Genomic DNA, 27,484 nt, shown 5'->3' with positions numbered 1-27,484 from the left:
GAAAGGTTGCTTTATCTTGCTGCAACACCCTAACTACTGCTTTGCAAGATCTAGCTGAGCTGGGTGCAAGGAAAGGAAGAAAGGCTAGACTATTGGAGAAAATGACCTGCAGGCTGGCAATTACTGTAGCAGCTATCAGTGTGCTGGCTCAGTTGTTGTTAAGCAAGTTTGCATCAGTCTTGGAGAAAAGGAAGTCTACCTGATTCTAGAGTGCTTTTTGCTATGCTCAGACTTCCGTGCGCCCCTAGTGGCTGCAGTCAGAACCTTCACATCCCCATTCTTCTTTGGGACTATGAAAAAAACTAAGTAAACTGCCAAATACTTTTAGGCCTTTGGTACTGACTCTATCGCCCCAACGTCAAGTAGATGCTGTATGGCCTGGAGAAGGTGCTTCTTTGGACAACAACTTCTTGGGACTTGCAGGAATCTGGTAGGAGGTGTGGTGCTCAATTCCAGAGAGTAGCCATCTGAAACTGTATCCAGGACTCACCTGTCACCAACTGTTGACTCCCACTGAGCTGTGAAAAACTGAAGACACCCCCCTATGTTTGATGGAACTGAGTCCCCGTGGGTTCTTTTTGGGGCCCTGTGTGTTCTGGCCTGTTGCTCTGTGGAAAGAGGAGCTAGTGCTGCTTAGCTGTTTGGACTGCCATCTGATCTTGGTGGGCTTTGACAGTTTGGATCAGTCACTTCCACCTCCTTGTTGTTGACAGGGATTTCCAGGATATGTAGTACTTCAGAAAGGAGCTTAGAGAATACCTCCTGTGGGAAAAGACGTGTCTGCATGGTGGTAATTAAGGAGTCTTCCTCATCCAATAGTTCACCCTCCTCTTTTTGGGAGGAGGAATCAGAACAGCCCAATTCTTTGGAGTCTATGCCTAGCCGAGGGCTTCGTTTTCTACTGGGATGCCTGGCAGAGTGGGCTATATTGCTTTTGGGGGGATTGGGGGGGGGTGAGGGTGCGAGAGAGTGAAACCCACATCTGCTAGAAGACCAGGAGAGGTTCCTGAAGCTAGGAATAGCTTCAGAAAAAAAAGAGATTGGATTTATACCCCGCCCTTCACTTGGGAGTCTCAGAGCGGCTTACAAACTCCTTTCCCTTCCCCTCCCCACAACAGACACTCTGTGAGGTAGGTGGGGCTAAGAGAGCTCTTTCAAGAACTGCCCTTTCAAGGACAGTTCTGACAGAACTATGGGTTCTCGGATCTCTTTATGCATTTTACCCTTAATCAAAGCTAGAAGATTGGCCTGGGCAGTATCCCCTGAAAAGTCAGATTAGGGGTTTCAGTCAGGTCCTAACCATGTTGGGAACCCTAAGCAGAAGTATAGGAGGGCAAGTAGGGAAACAGAACACACTAGGAACAGGGTGCGTCAGCTGAGCTGGAGCGTGAGCAAGATAAGGCATAGGCACAACTGGCACAGCAATTTTAACCTTTTAGGGAAAAATTGACCAGGTGATCCCAGAACCCAGAACACTGTTAGATGTGGCTCTGGAAAGCTGGAGCGAAAGAGAGAGAAAGATTATGTAGATTATCCCCAATAGGAGCAGGGAAAGGGACTCCTCCTGCTGTAAGAGATGAAAAGCATTTCTGTTTTCTATAATTCTACATGTGGAACAAATGGAAGAAGGAACTTTCACTAAAACATCATTATCCACTAGTGGATAATGACTTAGCTTTTGCCTGAGCCATGTCTCTTCAATGGTCCATACTTTCATTGACAGGACACAAGTTCAACATAATCATTTTTATGAATAGTTTTAAGTTTGTTGTCTGACCTGAGAATCTAGCACAACAGGCTTCACCAACTTTTGGTTTGAATACATGGTTGTTTGGAGAGGTGCAGTAATCTGCAAGTTGAAGCATCAGTCCATGCAGCTTCTGTGGATCCACTGAAATGGGAGCAAAGTTTGAAATTTTATACATTCCACTGTACACCCTCATTAAGACTTTCTATGACAAAATACACATTTATATCATTCATCACACAAACAATTCCTATAATGGCATTACACAGGAGTAAAAAAATAATATCTGAGAAATTTAAAAAAATCAGATTCTGCATAAGCATTTATGTCATTCAGAAGCAACCAAAATCCAATTGTTTTAGAAACACATAATACGCAAAAAAGCAGCATACTGTATTCCTAAATTTTGAAGCATAATAAAAGTAACAGCATGAAAAATTAAAAACTACTTTTAAAGCTAGAAAGCAAAAAAAAAAAAAACTAGCAAAAAAGCAGTTATGTTAAAAATCCAACATAAAACCTAGCCCACCACCCCACAAACTCATCAGATTATGAGAAAGGTGTTCCATGAACAAGATGTAACAACAGAGGAGGCATTTCTCTTTAGTGGTGGTGGTCCTCACTTCCAACGGCAAAAGAATACAGAATAGTACAGATCTTAAGTTATTGAGCACACACCAACTCTTTAGAATGGGCCCAGAAACAAAACACTGGAGCTCCTTCAACAGTAGTAGGGTGTGTTCCCCATAACGGATGCTAGTTAGTTGTCTTGCTGTGTTATTTAGCACCAACTGCAACCCAATGCACTGCAAAAATCTAAACAGGATGTCATGAAAGCATGAACAGGTGTGGACATCATGCCCCTCATGGAAAGGCTGCAGTTGGCACACCAGCCAAATCTCACTTAGGGCACTGCACACTTTAGATGACTTAAGTGTCTATCAGAAGATACCCACTTTCAATAAAGAAAGTCTGAAAACTCAAAAAAAAAAAAAGGAAAAAGGAAAAGCTGTAAATCTGCTGCTTTTGGCACAGCACAATGCAATCCAAAATAGTAAAATTCCAACTCCTCAACTGGTCGCATTATTCACCAACACCATCTCAGCCTCATCTGGACCCACTTTCAGTTTGTTGGCCTTTACCCAACCCATTACCACCTCCAGACACCTGTTTACGTCTCTTACCTCACCCCACTCTTCTGAAAATGAGAAATAAGAGTTGGGTGGTTCTCTGAATACTGATGGTAGATCACTCCAGTTCTCTAGATACCCCTCTGGTACTTTCACACAAATGCTAAACAGCCTGGGTAACAAGATGGAACCCAGCAGGAAACATTAATAAATGTCACAAGACCAAGTAGTAGTCTTTCAGCATCACCTTCTGGGTCACCAGACAGGATCTGAACCAGAGCATGAATTTCCCAACCCACATCTCAGCCAACCAATTCAGAAGGGTACCTCAGGTGACATATCAAAAGGTGCTGAAAGGCCCAGGAGGACTTTTGGGGCAGATATTTGCTCAAATTCAGCACCGATGCAGAACTGCTTGGAACTTCAAACTGAAGGTAATAATAATAATAATAATAATAATAATATACTTTATTGTCATTGTACATAGTACAACGAAATTAAAGGTGCAATCATTTGGTGATCTACAACCATACTCATACACTCACACAACCATTCACAACCATCCCATAACTCCCTTAAGGTTTACATTGCAACTTAAACCACCAATGTCACCCAAATTCCAATTTCATACAGCATTTAAAGCAATAATATTTCTTGAATAAAAACTATTCTTTAATCTGTTTGTCCTTGTTTTAATTGTCCTAGATCATCTACCCGAAGGCAGCAGTTCAAACAGGGAGTGTTCAGGGTGTGACAAATTTTGCAGAATGTTCTTTGCTTTTTTCAAGCATCGAGAACTATACAATTCCTCCAGGAATGGGAGAGGGCAGCCAATAATCTTCTGGGCTGTCGTGATAACTCTCTGGAGTGCTTTCCTATCCACAGCCGTACAGCTGGCAAACCAGGTACAGACGCAGTATGTTAAAATGCTCTCTATTGAGCAACGATAGAAGGACATCAGTATTTTCTCACTCAAGTTATTTTTCTTTAAAAGTCTGAGAAAAAAGCCTCTGCTGGGCCTTCTTCACCAGAGCAGTGGTGTTAGCACTCCAGGTCAAGTTTTGCTCAATAATCACTCCCAAAAACTTAAAAGTAGCCACCCTCTCCACACGTTCTCCACCAAAAAAACAGTGGCTGGATGTCCGTTTTGTTCCTCCTATAGTCCACTACCAAATTATTTTCCCTGCACCAAACACAAAGCCGTTCCACCTCGTCCCGATAAGCAGACTCATCATTTCCAGAGATGAGCCCCACGACAGTGGTGTCATCAGCAAACTTGATGATGGTGTTACTGGGGTGGGTGGGGGTACAATCCTGTGTGTAGAGGGTATAGAGCAAGGGGCTCAACACACAGCCTTGTGGTAAGGGCTGTGGACATATAGGACCCTACTCTAACCCTCTGGGGGCGGGCTGTCAAAAAGTTCAAAATCCAGAAACATATGGAGTTGGAGAGTCCAAGGCCCTCCAATTTGGACACTAATCTATCTGGGAGGATGGTATTAAAGCAGAACTAAAATCCACAAACAACAGCATAATTGCATTATGAAAAGAATACTTTTGTCAACATAGTATACTTGGGACCCTACCTTTGGCTTTCATTGGTACTACATAGATCAAGCCAGGGTTTATCACTTGTAACACACGGACAGATATGGTTTCATTCACTGGATATTCTTCTGTTGTCCACTGTGTGTATACGGACATTTCTAAAATATTAGACAAGTAAAAACAGTTTTCAGAATCTTCACTTTGGATCTGAATTTGTTTCTGAATTTATGCTGCTAATGTTATCTTCTGTGTGATGAACCAGAAGTAAAATAATGTAATACTTAAAATTAAGAATGCATGACATATTGTTGTATGCATTACAGAACGTATAAGCCCCAAGGTGACATAAAGATAGGGACTAAGGTGCTACAAGATACCCTGGGGACATTGCAGAAGCTTCTAAGAAGTCACACTCTAAAATAAAAGGAAAGATCTGGGGGCATAATATTCATTTTTTCCCATCGTCTACACATGAATGCTTATGGTCAAACTAGGCATGATGTCTGCAGCATGTAGAGTCCCACAGTCCGGCCTCCCTGCAGCTATTTTGGCTAAGGAAAACAGTGCAGAGAGAAGGCTGAAGCCCCTCCTCTGCATTCCCAAGCAGTTTTGGGCCCCAAACACTTGAAAATGTTAGATTCCCCAACTCTCACAATTGGAATATATCTATGAAAGATGACTCGAAAAAGAACAGATCAAGTGGCAAGGGAAGGAAAGTACCATTATGATAAAAATACATACACCCAGGGGTAATTTCCTGCAGGAGCGCACAGGAGCGAAGCTCCGGCAGTAAAGAGCCCAGGGGGCGGGCACATAAAACAAGCCCCACCCCCTGCTCCCAGCAGCCCTCAGTCAGAGCAAGAAGCAGCCAAGTAAGTTGCAGAGCCCCCCCCCCCAGTCCAAAACAGTCCAGTGGCACCTTTAAGACCAAGTTTTATTCAGGTACAAGCTCTCCCTCCTCTGCGAGGACAGATCTGCACGTCTCCCCCCCCCCAATAGCGAGCAATCCAAAACAGTCCAGTGGGGCCTGAGCGGTGGGTGTTGCCTTCTGACACACTTCCGGTGATGTCAGGGGGCGTGGCATATGCAAATAAGTTATGCTAATGAGCTCCTGTACCTCTTTTTCTACAAAATGACTCCTGCATACACCTATAAAAAAATCAAAAATGAACGTGTGGAGAGAATCCTGGTCAAAATAAATGGAAATGGCAGTAAAACAATGTTGCAGCTAAAATCTATTACAGATTCCCAAACTAAGGCGAGAAAGCACAGGATACTTCCTGAAACAACTTACTCCCTATATCTGCTAAGGATGGAATGTTCAGTAAATTCCTGATAATTTCTTCTTTCAGAAGGTAGAGGAAAGAATGAGAGAATTCTCTGTCTTAGAACTGATTGTAAATAATAGGGAAGATGTGGCTGATGAGCCATGAAGGTAGTGTGAATTTTGGGGGAGAGTGATCACACAAAATTGGGAAGGGTACCCAATACTTCAGAGGACAGAAACAAAATTAAAAATCACCTTGATCATTTTGCTCAAAGTTTTCAAATTAAACAATAACATTCAATAAAGATAAATACAAAGGTTTTTAATTTAAGCAAAAATAATCAAATGCATAGGTACTGAATGGGTGAATACCTGGCTTGCCATTAGCATATGAAAAGGATGAATCAAGAATGTGAAGCAGTTGCAGAAAAGGCTAATTCTATGTTAGGCTGCATTAATCAGAGCCCAGTATCTAAGTAACAAGAAGTAACAGTTTCACTCTATTCTGTACTAGTCAGACCTCAAGTGGAGTACTGTGTACAGCACTGGGCTCTATACTGTAAGATCCAGCGGTTCCGCCCCCTTTTCAGAAAAAAAATTACCCAGCGTCCCCCTGGACATCTACCTTCAAGAAGTGGACAAAAAGATACAGTTTGTGGATCTGCACCTGGATTGTTCCAGCGCCCCTGGATCGTTCCAGCGCCCCTGAGGGGGCGGTATTGCCCACTCTGAGAACCAGTGATTATTTATTTATTTATTTTATTTCTACACCGCCCTCCCCACCAAGGGTGGCTTACATAGGATAAAAACACAATACACATAAAAACATACAAACTGTTAGTGTTAGAATGATTCATATATGATGGCGGGCATGAGCAGCATCCAGCAATACAAACAATCAACTGCCAGCATAGGCTGGGTTATATCCAGTTGTTTAAATGATGTTATAATGATGTTAATGATGGTGTTAATATTGGGGCCATGGCCTCAATTATATAGGGCGGCTCCTTAGTCGAAGGCCTGGTGGAAGAGCTCCATCTTGCAGGCCCTACAGAACTGTAAAAGGTCCCACAGGGCCCTGATGTCTTCCGGGAGCTCATTCCACCATAACGGATCCGCCACTGGGAAGGCCCTGGTCCTCATCACAGCCAGCCTGGCTTCTCTGAGGCCCAGCAGAGCCAGATGGTTTTGGGACCCCGATTGTAGTGCTCTCTGGGGAAAACGTGGGGAAAGGCGGTCCCTCAGGTATGCAGGTCCCTGACCATATAGGACTTTAAAGGTAAGAACCAGCACCTTGAACCAAATTCGGTATGCTACAGGCAGCCAGTGCAAAGTTTTTAGCACAGGCAGGATGTGCTCCAGCTGCAGCTTCCGGATTTGAGATAAGGGCAGCCCCATGTAAAGAGCATTACAGTAATCTAATCTCGAGATGACTATTGCATGAATCACTGTTGCCAGGTCATTGCATTTGAGGAAGGGAACCAACTGCTTGATCAGTCGGAGATGAGAAAAGGCTGACTTCGCAGCAGCTGCTACCTGGGCCTCCATTATTAAGGAGGCATCCAGGAGCACTCCCAAACTCCTAACCTCCGACGCTGGCACCAACAGCGCCCCATCAAAAGTTGGGAGTGGGATCCCTACCCTTGGGCCACTCTGACTCAGGCACAGGACCTCTGTCTTCATTGGATTAAATTTCAATTGACTCAATTTAAGCCAACCAGCCACAGCTTTCAACACCAGGTCCAGATCTTCCGGCTTAGAGTCAGACTGGCCACCCAACAACAGTGTTGTCTGCATATTGATGACAACCCAGCCCATGGCTTCGGGCAATCTGGACAAGGGGGCGCATGTAGATGTTAAACAACATCGGGGAAAGCACTGCACCTTGGGGTGCCTTTGGGACAGCTACTTCCCAATGGCCACCCTTTGTCCCCGACCCTGAAGAAACAAAGAGAGCCACTGTAAGGAGACCCCTGAATTCCAGTGTCAGCAAGGCGGCAGGCCAGTAGTTGGTGGTCAACCATGTCGAACGCCGCCAACAGGCCTAACAGCAGCAACACAGCCACACTGCCCTGATCCAGATGCCTCTGAAGATTGTCTATGAGGGCAACCATGGCCTGGTCGGAAGCCAGACTGGAAGGGGTCTAATGTAGAGGTGTCATCCAAAAAACCCTGCAACTAAATCGTCACCGCCCTCTCAATTAATTTGCCCAAATAGGACAAATTGAAAACTGGCCAGTAGTTAGCCAGTAATAGACAAATGGAAAAAAATATTCAGAAGAGGGCAATGAAGATGGCCAGGAGTCTAGAAAACAAGTTATGCCACAAGGCTGGAGAGACTGGGTATGTTCAGTCTGGATAAGAGAAGACTAAGGGGAGTCATGATTGTGCCCTTCAGCTACCTGAAAGGCTGCCAGATGAAGAGAGACAAAAACTTGTTCTCTGCTCCTCTAGAGGTCAAGACTAGACTGGATGGGCTTATGTTAAAGAATGGGAAATTCCCGAAAGAGTAGTTCAACAACAGAGGATGTTTTCCTTTCCTACAGGTTTTAAAAGGCTTGGTAGCCACCAGCCAGGAATGCTTTCATTTAGGATTTTCCACATCGTACAAATTAGAACGTTATATGGCTCCTTCCAATTCTAAAACACATACAGGCTACTTGTGGAGCCAATCATGTTAAACATTAACTGTGTTACACATTGCAATACTACTTTTAAGAAGCAGAGGGAATTTTTTTTTAGCTGTTCCACTCTATATTGGGATATACAACATTCATTGTTTAAAGAGTGTTGCAGAAATGAAAATTATTTTTAAACTTGCCCATTTATAGCTGCCTTGGCTAAAATTTGGTGTAATTCTACACAAAACAACACAGTCTTATGAGTGTGGCAACTGTTAAGGAATTATGTAATACTAAGAATAAGGCCCACTGTGGAAATAAATACAATGAGCTCTAGAAAGAGGCTCTGGGAGCATGCCCCAGCCTTGGGCACTCAGTGTCAATTTGCTGTGGCGACTTCAGCAGGGTATAATGACACAGAGTCCACCATTTTTTCCAGAGGAACTGATCTCTGCTACCCGAAGAACAGTTGTAATTTTGAGTGATCTCCAGCCCTCATCTGGAGATTGGCAACAATTGTTACCCAGGAGGAAATGGCTGGTTTCGAGGGTGGAGTCTATGACATTCTATCTGTCTGAGGTCCAACCTCTCCTCAAACCCCACCCCCTCCAGGCCCCACCCCTCAAATCTCCAGGAATTTCCCAAACTGGAGTTCAACACATTTTAGCTAATCCTTGGAGCAACATGGGTCCCCATGAGGGAATAGCTGGTTTGGAGGGTGGAGTCTATGGCATTGTACCTGTCTGAGGTCCCACCCCTCCTCAAACTTCACCCTCTCCAAGCTCCATCCCTCAAATCTCCAGGAATTTCCCACCTGGAGTTAGCAACCCTATCTCTTTCCCAGCCAATCATCAACCCACCTTTATTTCCTTCTCACTCTTCAGCTTTCCATCTCCCCCCCCCCTGCAGCCTCTACGGTGCTCTGAAGCCCTGCTACGTCACATTGGCTGTCATGGGGGGCATCTCAGCAGGGCATAAGGACACAGAGTCCACCATTTTCTCCAGGGGAATTGATCTCTGCCATCTGGAGAGCAGTTGTAATTCTGAGTGATCTCCAGCCCTCACCTGGAGATTGGCAACAATGGTTCCCCAGGAGGAAAAGTAGTCTTTCTCTGCAATGAGGACCAAAGCAGCTTGCATCATTCTCCTCTCCCCCTTTTGACTTGCACAACAATCCTGTGAGGTAGGTTAGGCTGAAAGTCTGTGACTGGTCCAAAATCACCCACTCAGCTGCCACAGCAAGCGCCTGGATCTAGCAGACAGTGCTCTGAAAGAATGACTGCTATGCCTAGGGGAGCCAACCTCCAGGTGGAGCCTGAAGACCGCCAGGTATCACAACTGAACTCCAGACAACAGATCTCCCCCCCCCCCGAAAATTAACTGCTTTGGACGGTGGCCTCTATAGCATTCTGTTCAGCTGAGGCCTCTCCCCGCCCCTGATTCTGGTTTCCTTAGACACAGAATCTCCCTACCTGCAGCTGGCAACCCTAGTCAGGACTGGCCCCAATAAGTTTTCTCCCAAAGGCCAAAATAGGTGTGGAAAGGGTTTCTCACATAGGTGTGGAAAGGGTTTCGTTCCATTGTCTTTTTACTGACAGAACCAAGCTTGGTTGCCTACCAACAGCCACTGAGGGAAAAGTTAGTCCCACAGAGGTGCCAAGCAGTGTCTCCTTCAGGAGAGAGAGAGTGTATTCTGACAGGGAACAGTGGCTGGAGTGGGCAGGGAAGAGGAGCAGAGTCAGCACCCGGCCAATGGCACGCGAGTACTCTTGAGTGGAGGCTGACGGGCCAATGGCTGACGGAGCGCACTGTGGGCAGGACTCAGGCAACGCAGCCAGTGGATAGGGACAGCTTCTGAGTTATACATCATGGAGCCAACTGATTTAGGAGCGTGTGGAATGTTCAGAAAGTGCCACCAGACTACTCAATTATATATACGGAAAGATTTGCTTTCCGTTGAATTTGTATTATTACTGAAATTCATTTATTGGTCTCATGCCTTCAGCTTATCAAGAAATACTTAACTGCATTCTTATTTCCATCATTTACCAAGGCATACCCATGAAGCAACAACTACTGGCATTTACCACTAAATCTCAAGAATTTTTGAGCCATTTCCTGAACGCCATTACCACATAACTGTGATATAAACCTAAAGAAAAGACAAGCCTTATGTTAGCTTTCACGTCACTTAAAATATCAGTCACCTTTGAAATCAATGGCTGGAGATTCAGACGGCAGCATATTCTGAGTTGATGGTGCTTCCTTTTTAAAAGCCAAAAGTTTGTTAATTAAAATTTCACTGATCATTATGGGACTGCCAGCAGAACTGTCAATAAGCTCTACTTCAGCACCATCTGTGGTTAAAGAAACTACTCTGGCTTGAAGTTTCTTCCCAGCTGTGTACATTTGAAACGCCACTACAGCTTCTGTGGTCCAGTCCTTGTTTATTGGCCTTACACCTGAGGAAAAATAACATTTAAGAACCCTTTAGTAATTCTGCAAGCGCAAAACAAACAAACAATTCCCTTGGTACATACACTATCAAATAGTAAATGCCACTAACCTCAGATGTATTTCTGAGTAAACAGGAGCATAGTATTTTGTGAAATGTAATAAACCAACATACAGGAAGTTACCTGCATTCATAATTGCAAAGAAATTTTGCAACTGCATTGAAATACACAAATCTCTATCTCTTGAATGCAACTATTAAGATGTGTTAGCAGCTGTAACAAATCAGCCCTCAACAAAAAGGCCAATAAATGTGACAGATGAACGATAATATAAGCAACTTAGTTCAAGGAAAGCAATGTTCCTAAATAGTGAAGGGGATAAAACTGAGAGCAATGCTAAGTCAGAGCAAGGTGGTACAGGGATAGCATCTTCTCAAGAGTATGCAGAGCATCCTGGTATGGCTTACTACTTCCATTCACACCACAAGCTGTGCTACATAAACTGGACAGTCTCCATCCCTTCTGGTAAAGAAGATGGTCTCACCCCCATCTAGGATATAGCATAGCAGAGGCTCACTAAACTAACTGTCCTTTTTTTTACTCAGAAGCAAGATAATTCAGGTAGCTGAAGATACCCTCCATCTACTGAGAAGAAACCCCATGCTAAGTCCAATGTTTCGTTCTCCACCCATCAGTAAAAGAAAAAGAACATCATTCTGAAGTGAAACTTTCATTCATTGGAAGAACCAGTATTGTTATGTTCCGATTTCCTCTAAAGATAAAGCAATAAGTGCTTCTGATAAAGCCATCCAATGGACCTTGCCTTTGCTTTGCCTTACCTTTAAGATATGGAACTGATTGGTTCAGCATAGGAAAAGGAGTATGACAAGGATGTATATTGTCACCTTGCTTATTTAATATATATGCAGAGTACATCATGCAAAATGCTGGCTTGGATGAATCACAAGTGGGAATTAAGATTGCTGGGGAAAAGATCAACAACCTCAGATATGCAGACGATACCACTCTAATGGCAGAAAGTGAAGAGGACCTTAAGAGCCTCTTGCTTAGGGTAAAAGAGGAGAGCAGGGTAAAAGAGGAGAGCGCAAAAGTGGGCTTGAAGCTCAACATCAAAAAAACTAAGATCATGGCATTGGCCCCATCACTCCTTGGCAAATAGAAGGGGAAGTCGTGGAAGTAGTGACAGACTTCACGTTCCTGGGATCCCAGATCACCGCAGACTGTGACAGCAGCCATGAAATTAAAAGATTTCCTTGGGAGGAAAGTGATGGCGAACCTAAACAGCATGATAAAAAGTAGAGACATCACCCTGCCAACAAAAGTCCGCATGGTCAAAGCAATGGTATTCCCAGTAGTCATGTATGGCTGTGAGAGTTGGACTATAAGGAAGGCCGAGCGCCGAAGAATAGATTCTTTTGAACTATGGTGCTGGAGGAGACTCTTGAGAGTCCCTTGGACTGCAAGAAGAACAAATCAGTCAATCCTCAAAGAAATCAACCCTGACTGTTCCCTGGAAGGCCAGATAATGAAACTGAAGCTCAAATACTTTGGCCACCAAATGAGAAGGGAGCACTCACTGGAGAAGACCCTGATGCTGGGAAAGATTGAAGGTCAAAGAAGACGGGGACGGCAAAGGATGAGATTGTTAGACAGTGTCATAGATGCAACGAACATGAAATTGAGCAAACGTCAGAGGATGGCGGAAGACAGGAGGGCCTGGCGGGAGCTGGTGCATGGGGTCGCGAAGAGTCGGACTCGACTGTGCGACTGAACAACACCTTTAAGCTCCTTTGATCCAATGATCTTGAGCAGCAGATATGAAGCATTTATTTCTTTAAGGAACATATGGTGGAGAAATACTTGGCTGAAAATAGTCCTTGGACCTCTATCCACCAATGAGAGAGCCAGTGTGGTGTAGTGGTTAAGAGCGGCGCACTCTAATCTGGAGAACTAGGTTTGATTCCCCACTCCTCCACTTAAAGTCAGCTGGGTGAACCTTGGGTTAGTCACAGCACAAAAAATAAACCTAGCTCGCCACAAAAAGAGCTAAAGGCTTTGAATCTCCTGGCTATATTACACCCACTGCCATATGATAATTAATTAATTAATTTTATCCACCAACAGAAAGGGGATATGTTCTCTTTTGAGACAGCAAAAGATAGTCTAGTTAAAGTAGGGGTAATCCACAATTTATGGTAAAATTTATAGTAGGAGCATTCTAGTATCATATGGGACAATGGGTCAGTCTTTCTCAGATTGCATTGGCAAGAGCTTTTCCAAATAAAACAGATTGGAATATCTCCCATATAAGACTGCTGAGGGGGCTGCATTTAGATGTACAAGCATGAATGCTCTACAGTAGCAGGGAACTGTTAAGTGTCTAGCATAGGCTGGGATGGTTGGAGATGGAAGGATACCAAAAAACTGTAGAGCATACCCTCCTGACTCTCACCACTGAACTAAAGTGGTCTAGGTCTTTTATATATTTCTTAATACTTAAGTGTCACTTTTCTCAAGCTTGAGTATATCACCCTTTGCTAAGCCAAGGCTAAAGAGTTTCTTATCTATTTCTTGCATCCAGAATGGAACCCCCCACCCCCCAGATCTTAATTAAACTCGAAAAGGAGAACATTCTTCTTCGTAGCAAAGGTAAGCTTTAGTTTATGCTTGAATGCATATAGCCACACTTTGGCTCTAATAGTACCTTAATCCAGTTTTTAATCTTAGAGTGACTTCTTGGAGTACCTGTGATATGTTGCAGGAAGTGGTTAAGAGGGTGATCTAATTTTTCACTAGCTCAAAGGATCCATAGTGAAGCTCCATAAAGGAGCTGTGGAATAATTTTCTTGTTAAACACATGCAGGCCTCCTGGGATACATTTGCCTCCCCTAGGATTTGCAAAACGTATCTGAATTTTGGGTTCAAGGGGAATTGGAACTGAAGATGGTTGGGAGCAATGCTCCCTCTAAGCTGTGGAGTCTTGTGAGCAAAAATCCTACTTTGTGAGCTAGTGGCATTAAAGTTGTGAGCGAGCGACTTGGCTACTGCATAAATTAGTTTGCTCTGGAGCCATCCTTCCTGAGCGGAGACAAAAATCTGTGAGCTGGACGCTAAAAAACTGTGAGCTAGCTCACACTACCTCAGCTTAGAGGGAACACTGGTTGGGAGTTGTGAGAGAGTTTTTTCACAAGGAGGGGGATGAATCCTCCCATAGCTCTACAAAGGGGAAGTTTTCCCTTCTCTTCTGATTTCTTCCTGTATTGTTTGCTAGTCTCTCTAGGTTGAGAGTTTTATGTAAATATAGAGGATTCGGCACTCTTACTATATATCTCATCATTGTTGGCAGGTTGAATGAATGTTTTATTGAATGAATGTTGTTGGTAGATTTGATTGTGTTCCTTTGTTGGACTTTGATTAGATGACCCTGCAATTGTTCAAGTCTCCTAAGAATGTTGATTTGCTCTTCAGAGGGAAGGGCCTCTAAAGAATTTAGGAAACTTCTATCAATAGCATCCAGATCATTTTCCTTCTGAAATGCTGAAATATAATTTTGAGATTTCCTCACTCTTTGTGATTCATTTTTTAAAGGTTCTTGTGGAGTTAATGGTTCTGTTAAATCAATCAATGGAGTATCTGGAGATTTAAGTACCTGCTTCTTAACTATTGGGGGTCTACTGCCTTCTTTTTTGTATAATTTGGATACTTTGGGGAAATTTCAGAGGGAATGTAGTGGGGAAAAGTGGGTTAACTGCAGTGGTTATAAAGGGGCATTGGGGGGGAAATGCCATGACTTCGAAATTACTCCTGGTTTGACAGAAGTTTTGGAGAATAGAATAGAAGCATTAGGCAAAAGGAGCAAAGGTTACTAGATAATCATAATATTTTAGATTGACTGAAGTAGGGTGAAAATTTAAAAGGGATGCTAGATGCTCCTTTATAAGCTATTTGCTGCTCCCGTTGATTCTTCTTCCTCTTAAAACAGTAAATGTCCAACACAATTCTGCAAGGGTTGGGAGCAGAAGGAGCACCTTTGTGAACTTTCTTCCATTCCTTTACTGGGTTACTGTTTAAGATTTGGGCAGAGAGGTGATCTACTTTTTCATAAATTTTATTTAGGGTATGTGCAGTGAGGAAGGTTTGTGAGGCTAACAGGCTCAATATCGAGTCCTCATTAATAGATTCTGTAGATCACCTAATTTTGCAGTTACCTCTTTAATTAAAGAATCGTTCAAGAGGTTATGGGCACTGTCTGCATTTCTGTCATTTGGTGGAGGAAGATGATCTATGGATAGTTATAAAGCTTCAAAGCTATTATCAGGATTGCGGTAGAGACTGAGGGAATCTTCTGCGCTGCTTTGTGTAGTTACGCTTACGATTCATAGTATACTCTATCTTTGGTTTATGCTCTACAATAAGATCAGCTTAATTAATTTCTGAGCTTGTACTTCTCATATCCCTGATACTATATCCATCCACAAATAGGTTACCAAAGTTACAAAGGCCCCTATCTCAATTATACTAGAGTCTATTGTATTAAATTAATCTCTAAGGGTACTGAGAAAGAGAAAACAAAAATACCCCTAAAATCTGTGTCCCCTATGTAATTATGTAAAATATCTAGTTAGACAATTCATTATTTAGAATCATTGTTAAGATTACTGAGATTATTAGAATTAAATTAAAATTAAAATCAACACTTTTAAAATTACTACTTCTATGGGGGAAATAAATGAATAGATGTTCCCGTCAGTCTCAACCTTAAAACACATTGAGAGCAAATTGAGAATGAATTAAAAGTAAAGCAAAGCAGAAGTAAAACAACAAAACAGAACAGAACAGGTAGAATGAAGGAGAAAAGTAACAGCTGTGGCTATAATGCAAAAGGAAAAGGAGAAAGAAAATCAAATATCAAAAACTCAAAAACAAGGAGGAACTCCACGCCTGGGCAAGTGTAAAATTAAATGAAGTGAAGGAGTTCGCTCAGCTTATTCTCTATTACTGAGAATACTCTACCACACCCAAAAAGGGGGCAAGGGAAGAGGGGACGTGGATTTGTATTGCAGAGACTAGGTTAAAAAAAAGAAAGAGAAATTAGGGAGAAGAATAAAATCAAGTAGCTGAGCGCAATAAATCAGGTCAGGTAACACCAGTCAACAAGGAAATAAACTCTACATCTGAGACAAGAGTCTACATTTAATGGGGAAAGCAACAACTAAAGAAGAAACTGAGCCAAGCATTTCCGGTTTTGGCGACTTGAAGCTTGGACGCGTCCCATCGAGCTCCTGATGGAGACATGCCGAGTCGCGGCAGACAGGAGGGGCTCCGGCTGGGTCTGAGCCCCCCCAAAGTCCTTGTAGGGGACTCCAAGCCTGGGGTGCGGGGGGGAGTCTCTTCCGAGGCAACGGCTGAGGAATAGAGACTCTCCCTACCCCGAGAGGTCCTGCTGCTGTGAAGCCATCATGGCAATTAAGAGCTGGCTGCTGGACGAGTGAACAAGAGATCTAACATGAAGATCCTCCTATAATGACTTAAACACGATCAAACTGTGAGTTAAGCAATCCCCTTCAAAAGCGGCTAAAGACTTTAAGGCAAATGGCATCAACTTATGAAATAAGCAGCGGTGGGTGGGGGAAGAGTTGGGGTTACCCCCCCCCTAAAATTGAACGGTCCCTGAATGACAAATGAAAAGAAAATAAGCAAAACTGACCGTGAGAGACTGTACCTAAGACCGAAAGGTGCAAAATAATCCAAAGCGTATTCAAATCGTAGAACTTTGAGTTTAAATCCAAAACCTTTCTTCTTATATAAACAATGTCTGGCAGAGGGAGAAGAATGGCGTCGGAAAAGAAACCTCTCACAGGAAATACTCTAACAACGACTCACACCCTGACACAGGAAGCAGCTGCAGACTTTACCAATATGTTGGCTCAGGCACTGCGCACCCTGCTGAAGATGTCTAATATCAATAGCAAATTGGATGGAGTCCAAAAGCAGCTGACATGAATGGATAAAAAGAGCAAATGAAACCGACGGAGCTATTAAGAAAGTTGAAACAAGACTTCTGGTTTTGGCGTCTGCTATGGTGGCCACGTTCTCCCGGAGCTCCGGGAGACGCGCGCCAGCGCCTGAGAGGGGGTGTGCATAGAAAAATTGCTTTCTGCTTTCTATATCCACATGCCTTCTCCTGTGCTGTGTCTTATTTCCTGTTGTAAGCCAAATGGTGAGGCCACATGGCCTCAATAGCCATGCCATAAACCCACATTCTTTCACACCTTCATGCCAAAAGCCAGACCTCATGGCTCCACACTCTGGCCCACTTGCGACCAGTCACGTACACAATGAAGTAGCTGGAGTTTGGGTCCGCGGACTGCAGGCAGGGTCTCCAAACTTCCAGCCAATCCCACAAACCTGATGTTAGCAACCATGGCAACCAACAATTGGGGACACCCATGCCCACTCGCAATTGGCTGATGGCCATGGCTAATTTGTGACTGGAATAGGGGTATAATTGATTGATCCCTATGGGAGTGACTCGCTTAGCTCTCCCTTCCTCCTCTTGTCATTGTCTGTTTTATTGCATCTGAAATGCTGTCTCTTGGAAAACAAAGACCTGCTTGGTGACTTGGAGCACATGGGTGTGCAAAGATGGGATTTCCCTTCAAAATCCCTTGGACTATTCTGGACTGTTGGATGTTCCTGACTTGGTAACTATGTATCTTTAATGTGTAGTTAGCAAATTGCCCTAGCCTTTGTTATTTTATACTCTCCTAGTCTGTTTGCTGTGCTCTGTACTGAATAAAGATCCTTCTTATTTCTAATTGTGTCTCTGATGTGGTAACTTGAACTCCAAGGCTAAATCTTGTAGCTAACCCTGACCACTTAAGCCAGTTTGGTGTAGTGGTTAAGTGTGCGGACTCTAATCTGGGAGAACTGGGTTTGATTCCCCACTCCTCCACTTGCACCTGCTGATGTGACCTTGGGTCAGTCACAAGCTCTGGCACAGCTGTTCCTGAAAGAGCAGTTTGTGTCAGAGTTCTCTCAGCCCCACCCACCTCACAGGGTGTCTGTTGTGGGGAGGGGAAGGGAAAGGAGTTTGTAAGCCGCTCTGAGACGCCAAGTGAATGGCGGGGTATAAATCCAATCTCTTCTTCTTCTTTGTAAGAGTAAAAGTGTGCATCTCTGGATTGAGTTGCTAATGTGTTCTGTCCCAGATGCCAACTAAGTGTTTGGAATCTCTTCCCTTAGGAAAAGCAGGGACTAGTGAAAAGAGGTTCTGGTGGCAAATTGTCTGGAAACAGTTTTAGTGATTTTAGTTTTAGTAATTTCCCTTTTCCCCCTCCCTTTAGAATGTAGTATATAAAAGCAATAAAAAAGTTAAAAAAGAGAAAGAAACTGAGCCAAGCTATGGCATGAGTGCACACAAATAGATGGAGAAACGAACGAAAAAATATGTAAACTTTAAAATAAACTGCAAAACAAGTGCAAAACGAAAGAAAATATAACACAAAATATATGCAGAAACAAAGAGATCCCTCTAGGTGTAGAGCAGTGTTCCCTCTAAGCTGAGTTAGTGTGCGCTAGCTCAGTTTTTTAGCCTCTGGCTCACACATTTTTGTCTTAGCTCAGGAAGGATGGCTCCAGAGCAAACTACTTTATGCAGTAGCCAAAATTGCTTGCTCACAGCTTTAATGCCAATAGCTCACCAAGTAGAATTTTTGCTCACAAGACTTTGCTCACAAGCTTTGAGGGAGCATTGGTGTAGAGCTCAGCCCCGCAGCATTCCCTTTGCTCCTATCCTATCGCTCTTGTCACTTCAGCAGTAAATAGGTAACTGAACAGATAAGTAAAAATAATTAAGAATAATTATGAGTAAAGTTTAAAAAGTAGATTTATAGAATTTATAAAATTGGTATGAATACAGTGAATAGAAGCTAATAAAATACAGAATTAATATAAAGTAAAAAACAGACTAGTGTCTTTGTAAGGAACCCCGCCCGATTAACAAAGAGGGGAGCAGGGAAAGAAACTATTACTGCTGGTAAACTAGCCTAGTCAAAAACAGGAAGCATCTATAAGATAAGAAAATAGGAAGAAGTTGTAAGAGCTCAGTAAAAAGCAACAAGGACAAAGTACCTGCGATGGGAGCTTAACAGAGGAAAGAGAAAAAATTTAAAGGTATGAAAAGTATATATGTAAATGGATAAAATAAGATAAAACAAAACGCTCTAAGAATAGAGCACAGCCTCCAGCAGTATCTCCCATGGGAAACCAGAATGCATCACACTGAGGCAGATGGACCTTGCAACAGAGTGAGTGTTTGAATTTGGTTTCCACACATCCAGACCCAAAGCACCAGGCACTGCAGTGCACTAGCTCCCAATTGTGAATGGAATACAAACTGCAACCTTACAACTGTTATATAACCCTTATATTGTATTGGCTGATTTAATGATTTCATTTTGTGACAAAACGCCACAGAGCAGGATACTACTAGACAGTATGGCACACTGAACTGACTTCTAATTCTTGGGGGGGGGAAGCAAAAGCCATTATTTTTTTCAGGAATTTGCCAAAGGGACACCACTTTCAGCAGCCAAAACCACACATGGGGGTGGGGTGGGGGCAGAGGTTGTCTGACTGTAAATTCCTGTAGCAAACTTGTGAAAAGAGATTTAATCTCTAATTTGGCTTTCAATCTCTTACCTCAGGCACTGATGTGTATTCATTCTATACTAATCTAGTATTCTGCAGAGACTTGACTGTTTCCTAACACCTGTTCTCTTGAAGGATAAATGAGATAAAAAGCATAACAATATTTTGGGTTTCTGGTCTGGAAATATGATTTAATGGTAAAGTTAATGTTGTAAAGCTTAAGCTCGCTGTTCATTATTTTTCAACATAGAATTCTCATTTAATCTGAAGATGAGAGATTGTTATTTACACTATGATTTCCAATCATATTGGTCATTGGATTCTGTCATTACTGAAAAAGGAAAAGTTTCACCTGACAACCAACATCTGATTGCTTGAAATGGAAGTTTCAAAAATGTAGATGAAATTTGTCTGAGTTTATCCAGAGTAATCAGTTCATTGTTTCCATAATCCACAAACTGAACTTTAAAAGTTTCATCTGAAGTGGACTCTTCTACCAAAGCACGATACCACCTACCATCACCTAAAAGCACACACAAACAAAAATTATATATTCAGTGTACAACTAAAAATTAAGATTTTTTGCTATGTCTCTGTGTTAGGTGTATGCAAAACTACTGATACATTGTTGTTGCATTGTTCTTCAGGAAAACTGTAAACAAAGCAATTAAATAAGCACATGCTATTCCATTTCACAGTGAAGGCATTTTAAAACAGAAATTAAAATTAATCTGCAGCAATGCAAGTAACATACTAACATCCTACAGGGAATGGTTAAACATTACTTTTAATACTGTAGAAGTCATTATCATGGGACTATTTTAATGGAACCATCTGAATTTAGGTGCTTTAGGGGAATCTAGGATTCACAGTTATAAATCCTTCTACCTAAGAACCTTTGCAAAGTCATTCAACCAACATAGTCCCAATGATTTACCAAGGGCAAATTAAATGCATTGTTGGGTTGAGAAAGATACACAATACTTACATAAGAGTAGCCCTGTTGATCAGGTTTTCTACCATTATGGCTATTTTTGCTGTTTAAAGCTGTTAAGACTAAAGATAGAGTGTGTACCTGAAACTATGCAGATTTCTGTACTGAGAATAATGCACAGAACACCCACTTCCTTCTCCAGATGCTGAACTAATCCTGAATCTTTAATTGGATGCCTTTTTCCAACTCGTCTCTGGAGCTTTCTCTTGTTCCCTCCCCCTCAAACATCCCAGCTAGCATACCCTTTCTTTTCCAATGCATAATCCAAGAAATATGGTGTGACATCTTACAGAGCTGATTCAAAGCTGAGTGCTATACCCACGCCCCCAAATCTCAGAAAGTAGCGGGCTGTTATGCTGCATACAGGAAAGAACAGGGAGCAAGTTCACTTACCAGAGAAATAAGCACAGCATGGCTCTCCTTTTGCTATTTTAGAAACACAAGGAGTTGTTTTCTGGCAATATTCTGCTAAGGCTGAATTGAGTTCTTTTAGAACCTTCAGGTCTGTAACAATAAAATTAGAATACAAAATTCTTCATCCATCATTTGCAGTAGTAGAGGGCTACTCAATCATTCCAATTTACTTTTCATTCAGCTAAAGCAGCACCCTTCTTAACAGGTTAATATTAAGCAGCAGCAGAGGTCATTTCGGGGGGGATCGCGGTTCCCCCGGGTGAGGTACGGGGGGCGGGGCACATGACGAAGCCCCGCCCCCTGCTTCCGGCCGCCCCGCTTCCAGCCCTCATTCAGCCAGGAGGAGGCAGGAGAAGAGGGAGGGTAAGTTGCTTCCTCCCTGCCTCTCCCCACCCCTGCCTGCCTGGGGCCAGGGAGGGCCTTCGCGGGGCTTCCTTGCCCTCCCGCCGGCCGGGACCGTTGGGGGCGGGGTGTGTGGCCTTATGACATACTTCTGGTGATGTCAGGGGGTGTGGCCTTATGACACACTTCTGGTGATGTCAGGGGGTATGGCATATGCTAATGAGTTATGCTAATAACTTCCCCTAGCTCTTTTTCTACGAAACGACCCCTGAGCAGCAGCAATGTCACCACATTAAAATAATCCTAGAAAGGGCAGTTCAAAGTATAAAAACAACCGAAAAATGTGAAAATCGTTTACAAAATACACAGCAGCAAAGCAGAAAAAGCCTGCAAGAAACTGAAGTTACTGTTAGTTTCTGTAATTCCAGTTACCTACAAACTTTTTCTCCTTTAAACTGCTCTTTGTATGACTTACTTTCCCCCATTAAGAAGCTTAAGATTCAATCTAAAGATCTTCCAAACTGTACACATGCTGATTAAGCGTACCTCTTGCCATTGATGAAGAACTGTCTATATTGTTTAACTCACATGCACACCCCTCCAGTGTCTGCAGAGACTGGTGTCACCACAGAAAAAAACCCTATCCTGGAACCTGAGAGATGATTCTGTTAACTGCCAGCAATGCTCCTTCGGACACAAAGATATTTTTGGGCTGTCAAAAATAAGCCAGGAAATTAAGTGTGGTTCTCTGAGAGCTTAGATTACTTTTGAGAGCAGTACCTTCATTAAACGTCAGAACTGAGGGCTGAATAAGGCATGACATCTGCCATGTTATTGCCACAGGGACTGGCAGTCATACCATCTTTGCAAGTTCCTTCTAGCAACTCTATTCCAAAGCACCACAGGATTCTGATTCAGATTGGGTCAGTGGCGTGGGAGGGGTTATCCTCCCCCTGCTACTTCCCTGAGTATAAACAGCTTTGGGGTCCTTTTCCTGGCCCTACTGGGTAATACAAACATGTGCAGCCCCCAGTGGGGTAATAGCTCCAGGACCATTTTCAACTCAGGAAAATGGCAAGAGGGGGGAGGCTGAAGCACCTCCATGCCATGGCATGGTCCCTATCTGCATCAGACTCCTGGGTTACTTTGAAATTGATTTCAATGGTTGTCATGTGCAGATGTCACATTTAGATTGTGGTCACACGGTCATTTTGATCAGGTTTCACAACTGTTCCCTATTGCAATTAAAAGGGCTGACCAGACAGTTGATTGTGTCTCCCGTATCGAAGTGGACTCACCCCCGCAATCCTCCCGGTTTTCTAGCCTGTTTTCCGACACTGGGAAAATCGACTACTGTCTGGACGGTGCCAGGAGCCTCACTGCACGATGCAAGCGGTTGAGCAAGGGATGTGTGAACATCCAAACCCGCCTAAAAAATATCCCAAATCAAATCTACAGCAGGAACAAATTGCAGTAAGCTTGCCGTGTGACCACACCCTTAGTTCAGTCCTGACCCTCACATCTGAACTCTCATCAGATCGCTGAGCAGTGCAGAAATGTGAGAATACTAATCAGATTTTTAAAAGTCACCTTTACCTCTCTCTTGTGGTCTGCTTTTGTGCTGTTATTTATATCATTTTTGGCTGCCCAATGTGCGTTTTATGCTGGGTTTATTCCCTGACTTGTTTTTTAATGGTTTTGCTGTACTGTTTTAATTACAAGCTGCCTCAAACAGGTCTCTACACAGGTAGAATATACATTTGCTATCCCTAATTTTTAATGCAACAAATAAGAGAATGCAGAAAAGTATACACCCATCAACCAGTCAGAAGTATTCTGGTCCAAGTCCGTTATTTGCATAAATGGATGGGTGACTAAAATGGAAACACTGGATACTTGTTAGGTTCCTGGCTCAATTATAATTGAGCCAACTGGCTAGGCATGAAAAATGACAAGCTTCAGTTAAATGCATGGCTGAAGTAGTGCCATGGATCTTTTAAATGAGATACCAACATACAAGAAGGAACAACATCATCAACAAAAACTCTCCCCAAAACTGAGAAATAAAATGTACCATTGTTGTTTAATATCTGACAGTAGAACTCTCTGGGGCTGTACACCATACACACCATGACATCTATCACCTGTTTAGGTGTTAATGTGATCCAGGCCCAATCAACTTTGTCTGGTTTCTGATCTATAGGCAAAGACAAAAAACAAAACAAAACATAAAGTCCAATGTTATGTTCATCCTTCATTGATCAGCCCATCTTTGAATCTCAGGCCCATTTAATTAAAGCATTTGAAAACTCTAAAAGATTTAAAATGAAGCTTTATAATAGCACTGCACCCTAGGAACAATAAAAAAATGTAAAACTCCTTGGCCCAATCTGCATCTAGCATTTGCTCCACTGTTTTACCAAACCCACATTGGCATAGAAATTCCCCTGCCACTTTCACTTTGATTGATTGTCACATTTTATGGCAGTGTCCAGACTGCATGCTGCTTTCACTTCGTTTGATCTCTCAGGTTTTATGGAACTGATTGCAGAGATTTATGGCCGTTTTATGGCCGTTCAGGGGTGACTCTGCAGTCAGTATGGCGTTGGCCCGGGGTATTTGAATGTGGTTTTGAGCCGCATTTTTTTCTGTTCCAGTGTGAGTTTGGTAAAACAATGGAGCAAATGCTAGATGCAGATTGCGCCCTTGTGTACAACATTAGTAGCACCATTTTCTTTGACTAGAGACCTAGAATGTTTCAAAGCTACCTCAGCACAGAGCCCACATGCAGGACTTCAGAGACTATGGCAAACAGCTCCTCTGGCTGAAGAGGACATTTTTAACTCCCTCTGTTAATCAATACAACAGGTAGTTGTGGAATGTGTTAAACGGTTTGCACATTCAGTTAAGTTTAAATTCTGATAAATCAAAATGATCTTGCAAGGTCTTACTGATGTTAACTGAGGACCATTTGAAGGGTGGGCTAAGGAATTTTTCATTTTTGTGATAATGCAGGAGGCTGACAGTGATGCTCGAATGAATCCAGAGGGGCTTCTTTACACTCCCTCTACATTACTGCTGACATCACTTGCAGAAGCAGCTCAGCAACCACATCGGGAAGGAATGGCTTGAGCTCAATGCAGCTTCATTTCTGTGTGTCTTAAAAAAAAGAAGAAGCTGTAAACCCCATTGGATTGTGATATATTTCTTATAAAAATATCCTTACATTTCCTCCAAAACAAAGCATTCTACTTCTCCCTTAACAACACAGATGGCTAGAGCTAGTACACAGCTAAACTGGCAGCTTTTAAGCTCTCCGCTGCTTGCAAACTTTCTGTCAGCTGAACCTGTTAAAACTGCAAAGTTCAGAATAGGGGTACTATTGAATTTAAGAGCATTTTCAAATTATATTTTTATAGCTGATTTAATTAGAATGTGTAATATGTACTACAGCTGATTAATGATGAAAGAAAGTCACACACATAAACCCAATCTACAAATATTCCTAAATGCCAAAGCCTCTATTTACCTACTTTCAAAATGCTGCCCAAGTATTTATGCAGCCAGCTTCTCAAGTAAACCTCTGCAGCAATTTTTCACTTACCATTCACCTCTTGCAATATTCCAGTACTTCCTTCAAGCCCTGTTGAGATGGCGGCATCTCCTTCCACTGCACATCCAGACTCTAAAAGGCTTTCACGCACATTTATCATTGGAGTCACTGATTTATCTGTAAGTTCTACTGCAAAAGTGTTCTCATTTTTATCCACTACTGTTATGGTGACCACTTTATTTTGTACCAGTGATTTCATGAAAGACGTTGCCTCTGTGGACCAGCTTCCAGACACTGGCTTTATACCTAAAAAACAAACAAACAGGAAAACTACATTGCTCCCCTCTTTAAAAGCTATGCTTTCCTACAGCCATAGGATACATTCTGAGCTCCTAGAAACAATGTTTTCCCAACATTTAGATCACATATAGATTTTATACGCACAAAAATACAGCATGCCACCTTGAAGTCCTAAGTCTGGAAGTTGCAGCTAATGTCATATGGTTCATAGTTGGCTTGCCACACCTTGGCTAAGCTTTCTATTGGTTTCTGGGCCCCAAATGAAGATACAGGTGACTACATTGAAAACCCTTGGCAATTGACCCTTATGTATCTCAGAAATCTCCTCAATATATTGCTTTCCATTCCTTGAAGTTCACAGATGCTTTCTCAGTTGTTTCATCTGCTAAGACTTGAGGCAGGGCTTTGACTTCAGAGAAATTCTCAGCTTCCTTCATTGCCCTATTTTATCCTCAGATTAAAACAAAATTTGTACAGATTGTTCCTCTCTCTCTCTTTAAAAAAACCCTTTAATTTTTTTAAAGTTCACACAGTGATTTCTTTATTTCATTTATGCCCCCCTTCTCCCCAACAGGAACTCAAAGCAGCTAATTTTTACTGCAGCCTTCTTTTAATCACGTTACTTAAGAGTTTTATGTGTCATTTTGCATAATAATTTTAGAAAACAAACTAAAAATGCACAAACCAGAAAAATATAACCACACAATTTTTACTTCCCACTAGAAACATGCATAGCTTGTCAACAAAATCTTAGTTTAAGAGATTTTTCTGGTTCTACCTTTGCTGGTGGCAGGGCAGTTCTGCAGTGACATATTGCCTCAAACGTCTAGCATTAGTGGGAATGTCAGAAGGAAGGAGCTCAACAGGTAAGCAGCCCTCCATCATGCTTAGATCAAATCCAGCTAAAAATCTACTCCCCAATCAACATTTTTACTTAATCTTTATTACCATTTATAAGGGTTTTTGATTTCTGTGACTTAGGAAGTCAAACTTGTCTGAAAAGTAGAATAAAATCACACAGATTTAAGAGGTAGAACCCATTCTTGTGATCTAATCCAAAGAAGAGAGGTTTCCCCTTCAGTTAGACTACACATATTGCATACAATTAAAAATAAACCACACATCCAGATGAGAAGTGCAGGACCACAATTTATTTTTGTGGTTATTCATTTTGATTCATACCTGCTAGCATACACTTCATAGCCTGCATTGGTAACTCCACTAATTTGGGAATTATTGGACGAAGTCTACTTAAATGAAGGACCTCAAAGTTTCCAAAATCTATATAACCGACCAGTACAGTTTTTTCAGATGCATAAGACAAAATGGATGCACGATACCACTGGTTGTCTTCTGGAAAATAAAAATATAATTAAGGCTTAGTAATTACCTTTTCTAACATCTCAATTTAAAATGAGAAGAATGTATATGAAAGGTACCACAAAAATTGGTTTATCAAGCTTATCCAGTGTATTTCACATGTGCCATTTTTAAAAGAATATTATGAGAAAAAACTGTGTGACTGACATTAGAACAAAGTGATTACTTGCACAATCAGAAATATATGTAAAACCAACTTATCAATATTACCTACTAGGAGTAATGCCCGTTGTGGGAAGAAATACAACGGGATCTAGAAGGAAGCTCCAGATGAGTGTCCCGATTGTGGCTGGTGGGGCGGCAGAGGGAAGCGGAAAATTGAGGGAGGCAAGCCTTCTTTCCTTCTGCTTAGCTATAAGGCAGGGCTGTCTCAAGTCATTTTGCTGCCCCAAGTGGGAAGAATGGGAGGACAGCCTCATGGTAACAGATATGGCTCTCTCCACCTCTGACTTAATTTGTTGAGGGGGAGGAGGGTGTTATGTAGTGGCAGCTAAAGTAGAAAAGCACCTCCTCCTGTGCCATGTTTTCTGGGTTCCAAGGGTCTGGAAAGAAGTTCCATAGCTAATTATACGGTTGCCAACTCTGGGTTGGGAAATACCTGTAGATTTGAGGGGTAGAGCCTGGGGAGGGCAGGATTTGGGGTGGGGAGGGACCTCAGTAGGGTATAATGCCATCTGGGTCATCTGGACATCAGTTTTAATAGCTGAAGCCCTGACTATTACGTCACATTGGCTGTCATACAGGGGCCATCTCAGCAGGATATAAGAACACAGAGTTCACCATTTTCTCCAGGGGAACTGATCTCTGCCATCTGGAAAGCAGTTGTAATTCTGAGTGATCTTTAGCCCTCACCTGGAGATTTGCAACCATGGTTTCCCCCAACAGACACTAAGGGGAAATTTATTTTACCTCAGAACATCAACAGCAAACTGTTTAGAATGTTAGAGGGAAAGGCCAGTGAGGCTGCATATGCAAACGACCTCTGTGTTCCAAGGCAAAGGCGAATCAGGCCACATATGCAAAGGCCCTCTGTGTTCTGACTGGCTATGGGGGGGGAGA

General features: G+C 42.5%; 1 protein-coding gene across 1 annotated transcript in view; it reads right to left on the bottom strand.

Annotated features, from left to right (window-relative positions):
• TDRD1 (tudor domain containing 1) overlaps positions 1-27,484 on the bottom strand; it is a 65,683-nt gene that overhangs the window by 9,345 nt on the left and 28,854 nt on the right. The window contains 8 exon segments of the mRNA XM_015421498.1: positions 1,778-1,891; positions 4,464-4,583; positions 10,521-10,775; positions 19,795-19,965; positions 20,830-20,940; positions 23,267-23,389; positions 24,797-25,051; positions 26,228-26,398. Coding sequence (XP_015276984.1) covers positions 1,778-1,891; positions 4,464-4,583; positions 10,521-10,775; positions 19,795-19,965; positions 20,830-20,940; positions 23,267-23,389; positions 24,797-25,051; positions 26,228-26,398 — 1,320 coding nt within the window.

This window comes from Gekko japonicus, unplaced genomic scaffold, assembly GCF_001447785.1.
Source record: "Gekko japonicus isolate JY-2015 unplaced genomic scaffold, Gekko_japonicus_V1.1 scaffold1116, whole genome shotgun sequence".
Classification (NCBI taxonomy): Eukaryota; Metazoa; Chordata; class Lepidosauria; order Squamata; family Gekkonidae; genus Gekko; species Gekko japonicus.
The sequence above is the reverse complement of the archived record's forward strand: the minus strand, read 5'-3'. Positions and strand labels throughout refer to the sequence as shown.